The sequence below is a fragment of the Sylvia atricapilla genome, chromosome 16 (genome assembly GCF_009819655.1).
Source record: "Sylvia atricapilla isolate bSylAtr1 chromosome 16, bSylAtr1.pri, whole genome shotgun sequence".
In the NCBI taxonomy this organism is placed as follows: domain Eukaryota; kingdom Metazoa; phylum Chordata; class Aves; order Passeriformes; family Sylviidae; genus Sylvia; species Sylvia atricapilla.
The window spans coordinates 13,787,771-13,801,587 of record NC_089155.1 but is presented as its reverse complement, the minus strand read 5'-3'; the positions used below and the strand labels follow the sequence as shown (position 1 = coordinate 13,801,587).

General features: G+C 51.5%; 1 protein-coding gene across 1 annotated transcript; it reads right to left on the bottom strand.

The window, feature by feature from the left end:
- Positions 1 to 4,169: 4,169 nt before the first annotated feature.
- ZFP64 (ZFP64 zinc finger protein) lies at positions 4,170 to 12,722 on the bottom strand. Its single transcript, XM_066330950.1, is given in 7 exon segments — positions 4,170 to 6,108; positions 8,332 to 8,583; positions 9,407 to 9,469; positions 9,730 to 9,891; positions 11,528 to 11,767; positions 12,577 to 12,632; positions 12,634 to 12,722. Coding segments are annotated over 7 exon segments (2,139 nt in total). The 3' UTR covers positions 4,170 to 4,831.
- Positions 12,723 to 13,817: the final 1,095 nt, after the last annotated feature.

Genomic DNA, 13,817 nt, shown 5'->3' with positions numbered 1-13,817 from the left:
CACCAGGCAGAGGGAGGTGAGGGCTCAGGGCTGGCCTTGCTCTGCCTCTGCTGGTCCAGGGTTTGGGGAGCAAAATGCTGGGAAATTATCTGACAGCTCCCAGCAGCAGGGTCAGCCTTTATTTCAAACGCTGCCAGTGCAGACAGCACAAAGATTTATCAGCTGCCCTTCACTCTGGAAGACATCGGTGGGAAACTCAGGCTGGAAACGTTCCTCCAAGGCTTTTTTGGGTGTCTCACATCAGCTTTGGTCGACTGGAGGATGTTGGTAACAGGTTGTTTCACCCAGCAGCACGAGAAGGCAGAAACGTGTCCTTGTGTCTTTAAAATAAAACCAAACCAAAACACAACCACCAAAGAAAAATACCTCAGAACACTCTCCAGGCCCTCAGTTAATTATTTCCCACATCATGTTCAACTTTTACCTACAAAATGCATCCACTCTCACTAACCAAGAGCTTTCACTTTCAGAATTAAAGGTAAGTTTTGCCCAAGGTCTGATTCGAGGAACTTTAACACTTCTGTCGAAGCTGAATGTGCAGAAAATGGTAATTCCTGGTTTTGGAGAGGCAAACACAGCTCCTGAGGCTTGTGGAATAAACTGGCTGATCCCTCAGGTTACAGAATTCGGCGGCACTCAGCAGCAGAACGTGAAGGTGTGGCTCTCGTGGACGCAGCTTGTAAAAAATAAAACCCACCTCTGCTTCGCCATGGAGGTTTTTCCTTCCCTCCAACATTGTGAAGGCTCCAAAGACAGCCTTGTAACCAAACACTGGATGTTTTATGAGTCCTTCTCCACGTCCAGCGAGTGGAATAAAGACAAAGGCAGAACTGGATACCTGAGAGACAGAGAAAAGAAAGCTTCTCCTGCCACAGACTTTTAATTCACGCTGATACCTGAGACATCATTTCCTCGGGTCACTATAGAAACCTTTGTCACCTCATGAAAGGTCACCGGGTAAGTGGCAGGAGACATCAGCTCCTCCTAACAATATTGGTTTCCCTTCTTAAAATTTAAATAACAAGGCTAAAGATTTTCCAACTGGAGATGTAAAAAGCCATTAGAGTAGCCAGTCGATATTCCTGAAATTATAGGACAGAGGACTGGCCACTGAGGACACAGAAAAGAGTTTTGCTGTCACTGGAGCGGCACAGTGCAAAAAGGATGACTGACGATATTTTGACTTCAAACACAAATATATAATCAGAAATACAGAATGAAATAAAGGTATCTAAATTAAAACAAAACAAAACAAGCCTTTTCCTAGTTCTTTGTATTGTAGAGGAAAAATGTCTTGGCACGTCTCTGACATTTTAAACCCCACAAACAGAAGGGACTTTCCAGTGCAGTCAGATGACTGCAGCAATAAATAGCTCATTCCCAAAATGATTGGGAAATAATTACAATTTTTCAATTACAAGCCCTACATGGTTGGTTGTAAGTTTGGTTTTCCCCCAGCTCCCAAAGGAGCCAATTTTGGGCCAAGTTCTGCTGCTTTTGGGCCTCATCTGAGGGGAGGACTTGACCCCATCCACTCATCCAGGAATTCCCCCCCCGTGCATGGGAGAACCTGAGGCTGGTTCTGAGCAGGAATCTCCCATTTTGATGCAAATAATAATTAAAGTTTTGATCAAAACCACATAAAAGATACAGCACCACTGATAAGGTTTAAGCCAGTGCTGTTCAAACTGGGGCTCAGCCTGCCCAAAACACAACTAAAGGTGTCCAAACACAATTTTCTTGAGCTTTTTTTTTTTTTTATTTTATTTTTTTCCCTGCTGTGTATTCCTGCTTCACAAAAGCCCAGCAGAAAAGCACATTTCAGCAGGTCTGGTGGAGGATCAGCTCATGTGCAACTGGGTCTGGCTTTAAAAAGCAGCGTCAGGAACAGCAGCAAACCCCAAAGGGCTGGGAAAAGCCCAAGAGCTGGGCTTGGTTTGTTGGAAATGCAGACAGCTTTGGCACCTCTGCCTGCCCAGTTTAACCTCCGAGCTCTGAGCAGACACAAGTTCACCCCCAGAGAGCGGCGAGGCTGTGACACCATCAACTCCCACCTGGGAACCCACGGGCAAACTGGGGAAAAGCCTGTGCAGAGAGCAGAGGCTGCCAGGGCTGAGCTGGGCTGGGATATCCAGAATCCCCTCTGCGCTGGGTGGGATATCCAGATTTTCCCTCTGGTCTGGGATATCCAGATTTCCCCTCCCCTCTGAGAGCCAGGGTTGTGCTGAGGTGGGATATCCAGATTTCCCCTCTGTGCTGGGGTTGGGATATCCAGATTTTCCCTCTGTGCTGAGCAGGATATCCAGATTTTCCCTCTGTGCTGGGTGGGATATCCAGATTTTCCCTCTGTGCTGGGCTGGGATATCCAGATTTTCCCTCTGTGCTGAGCAGGATATCCAAATTTTCCCCCTGTGCTGGGTGGGATATCCAGATTTCCCCTCTGTGCTGAGCAGGATATCCAGATTTTCCCCCTGTGCTGGGTGGGATATCCAGATTTTCCCTCTGTGCTGAGCAGGATATCCAGATTTTCCCCCTGTGCGGGGTGGGATATCCAGATTTCCCCTCTGTTCTGGGATATCCAGATTTCCCCTCCCCACTGGCTGTGCAGTGTGAGCAGCACTGCAATCACTGCGCTCCACTTCTTGGCCCAGCACTTCCCAGGGGAGTTTGGGGATCTCCAGGCAGCAGGAACAAAAACCCATCCCAATATTTTATCCTGGAAACTGCCAGCTCGCTCCAGAGCTCTGAGGCCACGGCAGAACCCTGGGGAGGGAGGAATGGGATTTATTTACCCCGTGCTCAGAAGCAGGAGAGCAACACAGGAGACACTTGTTCTGCATTACCAGGCTCCCTCCTGGGATGGTCGTGCTGATAACATGAAGAATGTATTAAATGAACATCAGGGATGAAAACAATCTGCTCCAAACCACACAGAGCATCTCTGTCACACGCAGAAATCAAGCCAGAATATGGGAAAACAGAGAAGAAATTTCCCCCGTGTCAGCCTTGGTTAGCAGCTGGTTGATTTTTCTCAGGGTGGGCGAAGAAGTCTCTAGATTGTTCCCATGGTGCAGTCAGCCAAAGGAGGCTGGAGCAGCAGCACCGAGCTCTGTCTGCTCATTCACACCTTTTTGCTCTATTTCCTGTTTATCTCGGAGGCCCAGGACCAAGGTGAGTCTTTGCAATATGACAAATGGACTGGTTTTCTACTTGAGAAGGTTCTGGAGGCTTTCTGAGCAGATCCCAGAGCTGTGGCACGTTCAGGGGGAGGCTCCTGCCTAAGGGCAAGCACACATAAACTGCATTTCAAACCAGCAGCTTTGCCAAAATCCCCAGGTTTTTTATCATTCTTATAGTGCCCAAAAGTTCTTCAGCTGTGAACTGTAAAATTCAGTTTTAAAATTCATACTCAGTATGAACAGGGTAAAACTAATGACCTTAAAACTATGGAAAGGGTAAAATTAACTCATATTAACAGGGTTAAAATTAATTACCAGAGAGCAAAAAAAAAAAAAATCAATTTAACATAAATAGTGAGGTTAAGTTTTGGCCACAGATCTGCCTCTGGTAGAAAACTTTGGGCATTTTTTTCGATCTCCAGCTTTTTCTCTTAAGCAACAGGGAGATTTTTACAGCTGAGCTTTTGGTAACGTCTTAAAAAACTGACTTTTGAAATGTTTTTGCAGGGAAGCGTTAAAGAGGAAATGTCATCCAGGAGGCAGAGCACACTCCAAAGCTTCCCTGGGCCTCTGGCACCACCTATGGATGGCAGGGAACACTGGGAGAGGAGGAAACGCTGCCTGCAGAGTCCATCTCCAGCACCGAGCATGGGGAAATTCGCTGCTTTTAGTTCGTGGTACCTTTGCACGGGCAACTGCATAGTTCAAAAATACAGCCTGGAGTCCTTTTGTCAGTGAAATGTCTGTAATGAATTATAAATATAATAAGATTTATTGTAAATATATAAATCGATATAATGTTATCATAAATATAACTATGTCTTACCAACCTGAATTTCTGCTGGAGTGACAGACTTTGGACTAGAAGGTTTCTTTTAAATTTTAAATTAAACTCAATCTTTTCCTTTAATGTGAAAAGGAGACCCAAACTCTAATGCACTTTTACCACCCATCCCAACAGGAGGCATCAAAATAAAAACAAAAGGTGAGTAGTGTTTGTAAAAAATATATTTCCAGTTGTTTTGCTCTTTAATTCACAGGCACCTCTGACAGCCATCACCGTGCCAGAGATGATTTGTGTTGTTGTTGCTAACAAAGTTAGTTACTACTGAGACAGGGACAACATTCTTTTGCTTTCTGAAAACAATCACCAGGTCTCTGCACGAGCATTTCAAGTGCCAGGTGCCACCAATTTCTACAGGAACTGAGGAGCAGCCCCCCAAATGTCACCTGGGCTGGAGCAGAGGCAGCAGTGGGGGCTCCTTGGAGCTCAGCCAGAGCAGTGGATGCACAGAGAGCACAGAGTGAAACAAACCCCAGAGCGGCTCAGGTTATTGTCTGGTTGTGTGTGTGCGTCCGACAACGGGGCTGCTGGGGAGGTAATTCAGCACAAGGTGAGGGTTTCTTCTCTCAGGCAGTACAAGAGCCACGCCGGGGGGATGTCACTGCTTGGGGACACTGCCAACAGCTGCTTTGATTCTCCAAGGAGCAGAGCCTCTGACTGCAACAGAGGCACAGAAATACAAACACATCCTCCTCACGCACAGGGTGCTTCAGTGCACAAATCCGGCGTGGAAATGGAAGGTCTTTGACAACTCCTGTGTGTCCCTGCGGGGCTCAGCAGTGCCCCGGCACAGAGCAGTGTCCTGCCCCTAGTCAGGGATGGAGTCTGCAGGACACAGCAGCGCCGTGTGCGGCCCGCTCTGGATGATGGAGTAGCTCTGCTTGGGGCCCTCGCCGTGCGCCGAGGACGAGAAGATGGGTGGAGGAGGAGCTGCCGTGGACACGGTGATGCTCTGCCCGCCGTCACTGACCACGGTCACCTCGGCGGCTCCCTCCTGGATGAGGGCGTTGAGCCCCTCCAGGTCGGAGCAGCTGATTCCGGAGCCGGCGATGAAGGCTTGGCCGGCGGGCGGCTCGTGGCCGGGGGTGGCCGTGGGGAGCAGGGCCGGGTGCAGGGCGCTGCCCTCAGCCTGCTCAGGGCTGCTCAGCAGCACGGCCGGCTCCGCCACCGGCCCCGCGTCCCCCGAGGTCACCGCGGCCACCGGGGCCGGGGCCAGCACGCTGACCTGGCCCAGCAGCTGCAGGCGCCCGCTGCCCAGCACCTCCTCCTGCCCCGGCGCCAGCAGCGCGGGCGGCACCACGCTCACCGGGGCGGCTTGAGGCACCTGGTGACCCACGATGATCTTCACCCTGCCCTCGTTGTAGGGTGACACCTGCGCGGCCTGGAGGGGCACCTGGAGGTGACTGACGGTGATGGGGGCGCCGGGCTGGCGGCCGCCATCCATCTGGAGCTGCAGCACGGCCAGCTCGTTGCTCTTGGCGCCGCCGTAGAGGCTGTGCTGCTTCTTGTGGCTGCGCAGGGAATCCTCGCGGACGAAGGAGGCGTCGCACAGGTCGCACTTGAAAGCCTTCTTGGCGTCCAGCTTGGCCACTTGCCTGGAGCCGCCCTGCTTCGGCCTCTCTCCTTCCTTCCTGTCGGGCCTCCTGCCCTTGGCCTTGTCGCCGTGGGCCTTGCGGACGTGCGTGGTGAGGTTGCTGCGCTGCTTGGTGTCGAAGGCGCAGAACTCGCACTTGAAGGGCCGCTCCTTGCCGTGGATGCGCTCGTGCACCTTGAGGGCCGCCTTGCTGGAGCACGAGTAGCTGCACTCGGAGCACTTGACGGGCTGCTCGGGCTGGTGGCCGCGGATGTGGTGCCTCAGGCTGGTCTTGTTGCCGCACTGGAAGTCGCACTCGGGGCACTTGAGGGTGTTCTCCAGGCTGTGCTTGATGCGCACGTGGGATTTCAGGTTGCCCTTCATGGCGCAGCGCACCTCGCAGAACTCGCACTTGTAGGGCTTCTCCCCGGAGTGCACCCGCAGGTGCCGCTTCAGGTCCGAGTTGATCTTGAACTTGGCGGGGCACATCTGGCACTGGAAAGGGGCGTCTCCTGCCGGCAGAAGGCACAGGTGACACAGGTGACACCGGGGACAGCAGGACACGCTGCTGGGGTCAGTCCCCTGCAGCTGCCTCCTTCTGAACTCCCAACGCGTTCCCAAAGCCAAGAGAAATTCAGTGACACGGGATTATCACCTGCTGTGACACACCCGGACCTAAACCCACTGTTCTGCATTTTCTGCACTTGCAGCCTGGTGTCACAATGACCAGGTTAAGGTGGAGCTCTGCTAATCCCTAAACCATTCCAGTGAGCCATTAAAAATAATCCAAAGCAAACTTAGCAACCTGACTAAACAGCTACTGCCTTTTCTTTCTTTAATCTAAAAATACAGTTCTCTAAAATACCCTGAGCATCAAGTCTTTAGGTAGGCATTATCTTCAACAAGTGAAAGAATTGTGTCATTAGCTTCTAAGACACTCTTGGTGAGAGGGGGAAAAAGAAAGTGTATTTAGTTCAACAAGCATTTATCCTCTTTAATAATCAAACTGCAAATGGCTGATTTATTTTAGAAGTTAATATTTTATAGAGTTTGTGAGAGCTGTATAATTTTGCATAATTTGCTTATCCAGCTACATATGTCATAGGTTTAGCTGCATATTTTTCAAATCAAGTTGTGGCCTACTGTGCTAATCCATGTATCTGTTTAATAATTGAGATACATGGTGTACTATCTGTATTAAACAGACTTTATTAATGAAGATGCACGGTTTGTTCATCTAGTTTATTTTACAGCCTCAGCTGCACACTCAGCTACTGAATTTTTATCTGCTTTGCTGACGAAGGCACAGTTCATATTTCAATGACTTAATTTTCATATACAGGGTAGCACAATATATGAAAAAGAATATAGCAAACTCTGGTTCTGTTTCTTTAAAGAGTGGTCTGCTCTGTATTTCTTGACATTTCTGCCCACCCCTAACTGACACTGCCAGGATTTAGATAAAAACTTGTGTCTCACCACAGGATTATTAATTCTAAGAGTGGTTTCACTCCAATTAACAGGAAGCTGATGTTTAGTGACTAGTTCAACAAGTAATTCTGTGATGATCTTGCTCTGAGCAATGGGAATTACACTCACCTTCCAGAGGATTATTAATTTAATTCCAGTAAGCAATATATTCTACATTCCAGTCTTACTTTTCTCCTAAAACTGAGTGTGTGCATGACAGCTTTGCAACCTTACCAGGACAAAATGATTACTTTCAAAAGTCTTGTGCCTCCTTTCAGCAAACAATAAAAAAGTCCTTTTACCAAAACAAAACAAAAAAAGAAAAAAAAAAGAAAAAAAATTTGGAGAAATAGAAGAAACAACAAAACTAAAGCTTGAGTTTTAGCTTAATTCAATTGCTTAAGGTGCAACAGACTGAAAAACCAAAAAAAAAAAGCTTAGCCTAAAATCCCCTCCTAGCTACTGGAATACCAAATGGCACAGAAATCTAATTCTGCTGAGAGCCAGGAGCATTCCCAGGTGCTCACTCAGGGCTCACCTGCCTGGCTTCGAAGGGCACAACCCCACCTGTGTGCCAGCAGAGGTGCACAGTGAGCTGGTGGAATTGAGCCCGGCTTTGGGGCAGATCTGGCACTTGAAGGGGCTCATTGGGAACTCAAATTATCCCTTTGGGGCAACCTGTCCACGATTTAAAATCATCTCTGTGACTCTCCAAGCTTTAGAGTTGTGGATGTCAGTAAAACCCCACCTGTGTGGGAGCGCAGGTGCAGGGTGAACTGGCTGGAGTTGACATAGGGGCAGATCTGGCACTTGAAGGGGCACTTGTTGGGAACTCAAACCATCCCTTTCAGGGATCTGGACACCTGTCCATGCCTTAAATTCCCCTCTGTGACTCTCCCAGCCTTGGAAGTGAGTGAAGGCCCATCTGTGTGTGAGCACAGGCGCACAGTGAGCTGGCTGGAGCTGACACAGGGGCAGATCCGGCACTTTAAGGGGCTTGTTAGGAATGCAAACCATCCCTTTTGGGGATCTGGACACCATGTCCAGAAGTGGGGATGTGGACAGCAGGTGGAAGTGAGTGAAGGCCCACCTGTGTGCGAGCGCAGGTGCACGGTGAGCTGGCTGGAGCTGGCACAGGGGCAGATCTGGCACTTGAAGGGACTCATTGGGAAGTGAAATAATCCCTTTTGTGGATTTAGACACCTGTCCATGCCTCAGAATCCCCTCTGTGACTCTCCCAGCCATGTAAGTGAGTGAAGGCCCACCTGTGTGCGAGCGCAGGTGCACGGTGAGCTGGCTGGAGTTGCGGCTGGCGTAGGGGCAGATCTGGCACTTGAAGGGGCGCTCGTTGGAGTGGATGCGCTGGTGCTTGTTGAGGCTGCTGCTGTCGGCGGCCGCGTACTCGCAGTGTTTGCACTTGTAGGGCTTCACGCCCGTGTGCGAGCGCATGTGCATCTTCAGCTTGTCCTTGCGGCTGAAGCACTTGCTGCACACCTCGCACTTGTGCGGCTTGTCTCCTGCAACAGCAGTGGGGGCACGGGGGGTTTACATGCTGGAGGTGCTCCCTGTTTGCCAATAAGCATCTCCTGTGTGATGCCTGAAGTTTGATCTCTCCTGTGTTTCAGGTTCTGTGGTGCCCAGGGGTGCAGCTCTGAGCTCACAGTCAGTGTCACTCAGCTCTGCACACGGCAGGGACACAAAACAAATCCTTCTCCTGCTGAGGACCAAGGACAATTTTCAGCCCAAAAGCACAAACAAGGGTGCTGTGTTTCTCTGGGGAATGGTTTTTCCCCAGGGCCCCTGAAGCCTGTAAGCATGTAATTTGGCCCTTCCTTCCTCTCTTGACCCAACTGGCTGAGCTCCATCTCTCTTTCCCTGAGCAAACTCCATAAAGCCCTGTTCTTCCTTGTTCATTCTCTTTCCCCCTCCTCCTCCCCTGGAACATCTCAGGAATAAACATCTTGGACCAATTCTGGGAGTAAGAGCCTCTTTTGGATCTTTTGTCTTGCCCCTGAGATATTCCCCCGAAAGCCTTCCAAGGAACTGAGCCAGCCAAGGAGCCCCGGGGGGCTGCAGGGGTTTGTTTCACAAGGGTGGCTGAAAGGAGGAACAAGGATGGGACCTCACAGCCTGAAGTTCCAATGTCACAGCTGTGCCTGGTGCTGCCCACGGTGGGGCATGTGGCCAACATTAAATTCCTCAGGCACAGGCCAGGACAATACCAGCAAGCACAGACATGTCTACATCCTGTTTATAGAGACATTGCTTCATAGGAAAATGGCTTTTGCGAAAGAGCTGAAAGGAGGAAACCAACCCAAAGGAAAATACAGGAACATTCACCTGTGTGCGTTCGCCGATGACGTTCCAAATCCTTCATACCATAGGAAGTCTTGAACTGGCAACCTGAAAACAGCAAGATAAAGATCTTTAAATTCAAGGAAAATCTAGCAAAGCAATAAAAATGCATTACTAAAATTAATTGCTCATCTTGTTTACTCACATCTACTTAAAACAGTGAGCGGCTCAGGTGTGGAGTTTTCCAATGCTTCCCCTTAGAGGCAGCTCACTCCAGAACTGCTGCAGGTATCAAGCCTCCTGTGTGTCACCACAGGAAAACCCTCCACGTTAACATGAAAAGGCAGAAGGTACAATCCCCATCTCACCTGGGTACAGGCAGCTGAGTTTCTTCAGGGGCACTGAGGAGGAGGATTTCTTGGACCTTGCTTTTGGTGGTGTAGAAACGACAGCAGCAGCTGGAGGCTCCGTGCTCTCGCTGGGCAGGTAGGTTTGGTAGCCATGCTCAAAAACAAACTCTGGGGCAGAAACTAAGCACACAAAAAGCTTCATGTGAGTGCTTTAACTTCTCTAATCAGATTTTAAAAAATCTAATTATTGTCTAGTCTCATGAATTATCTATTCTGTTTTTTTTTTTCCCAGCAACATTCCTGTTCCTAGGTTCCTATTTACCTGGGGGAGGAGGAAAGGAAAAAGGTTTTTCTCTTCCAAATACCAAATAAAGATGCATTTGTTTTTCAACTCTGTCTGTGTTATAGCCCAAATGAGAAAAAAAAAAGATCCTTATTTATATGGCAAATGTTGTCAAAAGGCACCACACGAATTATTTTTGTAATTGTTAAAAAAGTTCAGCCTCTTTCAACTCTACTGTTTTTAGCTGTTACTCACAAGAAAAACAGGTGAAAATATCTCAGCCAAAGTAGCAGCTTTTAAATCAATTAAACAACACTATAGCCCAAAAGGGCAAATGGATAGAACTGTCTTCATCTTAAAGATGAGTAAATATGAAGCAGAAAAATGACTCACCCAAAACCCACACTGAGTTGAGGGATTATAATACAAAAATTCCTGGAAGTGGGCCCTGAATTCAGTTTGCTTCGCTGCTCTCCCAGATTCCCTGCCTTAATCTGTCTATCCAAATTAGAGTCAAGTAACTTGGGGTTTAGTAAGGTCCCACACCAAAATAAAACAAAACTATATATAGAAGGGCAAACCTTCACACACGGAACAAAATCCTAATTTTATTTAAATGTCTCCAGGATCGGGACCTCACTCGAGTCTTCACATAGGCAGAAATTTTGAGTAATATTTTTCCTGCCAATTAGTTGTGGGAGCAACGTTAGGGAATGCAGTGTTCTCACATAAAAAGGTCTGGATGCATGCCTGACAGCAATTCTGGGTCTGTTTTCCATCTAGAGCTGTCTTTAAAAAAAAAAATAAAATGCATAGTAATTTCAGTATTTTTCATAAGTATCGACAATTTTAATTAATCTGCACAAGCTAGTTCCACAACACAACAGACTTGAGCAATTCTCTGAGAGAACTTGTATCTCAATTAGCAAATTAAGCAACTACTGTTATAACAAACCCAAGGCAGTAAAGTACTATTTAATTTCCTTGGTTATATGACAACTGATGTGAAAACTGTTATTTCAGCTGGGTGACGGGGACACAAGGGACAGAGGGCTGGCATCTGGCAGGTGACACGGTGGTGGCTGTGATGGTTGGGTACCTGTGAGGGGCTTGTGCACCTCTGAAGGTTTGGGTACCTGTGATGGTTTGTGCACCTGTGAAGGTTGGGTACCTGTGATGAGTTTGGGTACCTGTGAAGGTTTGTGCACCTCTGAAGGTTTGGGTACCTCTGAAGGTTTGGGTACCTCTGAAGTCTGGGTCCCTGTGAAGTTTGGGTACCTGCGATGGGTTTGGGTACCTGTGAAGTTTGGGTACCTGTGATGGGTTTGTGCACCTCTGAAGGTTTGGGTACCTGTGATGGGTTTGGTACCTGTGAAGTTTGGGTACCTGTGATGGGTTTGGGTACCTGTGATGGGTTTGGATACCTGTGATGGGTTTGGGTACCTGTGAAGGTTTGGTACCTGTGATGGGTTTGTGAACCTCTGAAGGTTTGGGTACCTGTGATGGGTTTGAGAACCTGTGAAGTTTGGGTACCTGTGATGGTTTGTGTCTCGGAGGCGATGGTCCTGCTCGTGCTCGGAGCCTGTGTGCTCGGCACGGTCTCCTCGGACACGAACTGGACGGTGCTGGTGGTGCCGGCCGTGGCACTGGTGAGCTGGCAGCCGCTCTGCTTGTGCCCCACGAAGGCGTCCAGGTTGTTGAACTGCTGCTTGCAGATGCCGCAGATGTGGATGTCGGGCGTCAGCTCCACCAGCACCGTGGTGCTGCCGGGGACTGCGGGGACAGAGCGCTGTCAGCCCGGGGGATGCTGATGGGTGACAAGGGACGCGCTGCTGCCCCAGCGGCCCGAGCACCGCGGGACCCCCGGGTGGAGGGGATGCACCCCCGGAGGGCTCGGGGGACCGCGGGGACACTCGAGAGTGGCGGCGGCATCGCTGAACGGAGCCCTGCGGGGACACACGGACACCACGGACACACGGACACACGGACACCACGGACACCATGGACACACGGACACCATGGACACACGGACACCATGGACACACGGACACATGGACACACAGACACCATGGACACACGGACACCATGGACACCATGGACACACGGACACATGGACACACGGACACCATGGACACACGGACACACGGACACCATGGACACACGGACACCACGCAGCGCCCAGGGAGCGTGGACGATCCTCCAGGATCCACGGACAGCACCCAGTGACCACGGAACACTGCCCGGGACACACGGAGCACTGGCCGGGACACACGGAGCACTGCCCGGGACACACGGAACACTGCCCAGGACCCATGGACCGTCACTCAGGATGCACGGATCACCGCCCGGGACCCACGGACCATCCTGGAAGCAGGGACATCCCCCAAGACCCGCGGACCCCCGCCCCGCCCGTGCCCGCGGCGCTCACGCAGATTCCCGGGTTCCCCCCGGCCCCCAGCCAGGTTCCCGGGCTCCGCTCCCGCCCGCTTCATGCGCTACTCAGGTTTCGGGGCCCGGGCAGGCCCCGGCTCCCCCGCGCTGGCGCGGCGCGGGCCCCGGAGCGCGCATGGCGCAGCACTTACACTGCACGGGGCCGGGGAAGGCGGGCGCCGCCCCCGCCCCGCCGCGGTTCATGGCGGCCGCCGCCTGCGGGGCCCGGCCCGCCCGGAGCCGGCACGGGCACCGCCGCCGCTGCTCGGCCGCCGGCGGATGTGCGGGAGCCGAGCATGCTCAGTGGCGGCCGCCAAGCTGCGGCGGTGCCGGCCGATAGCGGCCCCGAGCAGGCAGGGCCCTGAGGGAGCGGAGCGGCGGGGTGAAACCCCAGAGCCGTGCTGGGCCCCGAGGCCGAACTCCGGAGCCGTGCCCGCATCTCCAGCCTGAATCCCGGAGCCGTGCCCGCACCTCAAACCCGAACCCCGGAGCTGTGCCCACATCTCCAGCCCGAACCCAGAGCCGTGCCCGGCCCCGAGCCCGAACCCCAGAGCTGTGCCCACATCTCAAACCCGAACCCCAGAGCTGTGCCCGAACCCCGGAGCCGTGCCCGGCCTGAACCCCAGAGCTGTGCCCACATCTCCAGCCCGAACCCCAAAGCCGTGCCCGAACCCCAGAGCCGTGCCCGGTCTGAGGCTTCCCCCTGAGCCATACCCACATCTCCATCCTTCATCCTGAGCCGTGCCTGCGCCTCCAGCCCGAATCCCTCAGCCGTGCCCGGCCCCCAAATCTGCACCCTCAAGGTGTCTGTGGGTTATTTGCTGTATTATTTATCAGACGCTGCTAGCGGGATGTGTTAACATCCAGAGGATTCAGAGGAGCCGCTGTGGCATTGCCGGGAGGAATTCCCTCCAGCCCTTCTTCCATCACTGGCTCCTGCTGTCCTGCAGAAGGGTCTGGGGTCAGCAAACTCACTGCCCAGTTCCCTGCGCTGGCAGCGGCTGGAGGAGCCCTTGGGCAGGGAAGGGCTCACTCCTGGGCTGCTCTGGTACCGGAATTCCCACCTCTGGAATTCCCCAGCACGCTGCCAATGCAGCTCACAGAGTGTGCACACAATTCCACAGCAGGGAATTCTCACCCTCTTTGCCTTCAGGGAGAAGATGAAGTGGGGCCGAATTAATGCTTTTCATAGGGATTCCTGAAGTCTGGTCATGGCTGTGCTGGGAGAGGATTTTCAGGTCCACGTGGGTAAAAGCAGATGGAGAGAGGCACCTGCAGCAGGAACAGCAGCGGCTGGGCAGGCGCCTGAGGGTCGAGGCCTCTGCTATCCCAGGGGAATTCTGACTGTCAGATCCTTCTCTCTGAGCTTTGTTTTACGGGGATGTCAGAAGAA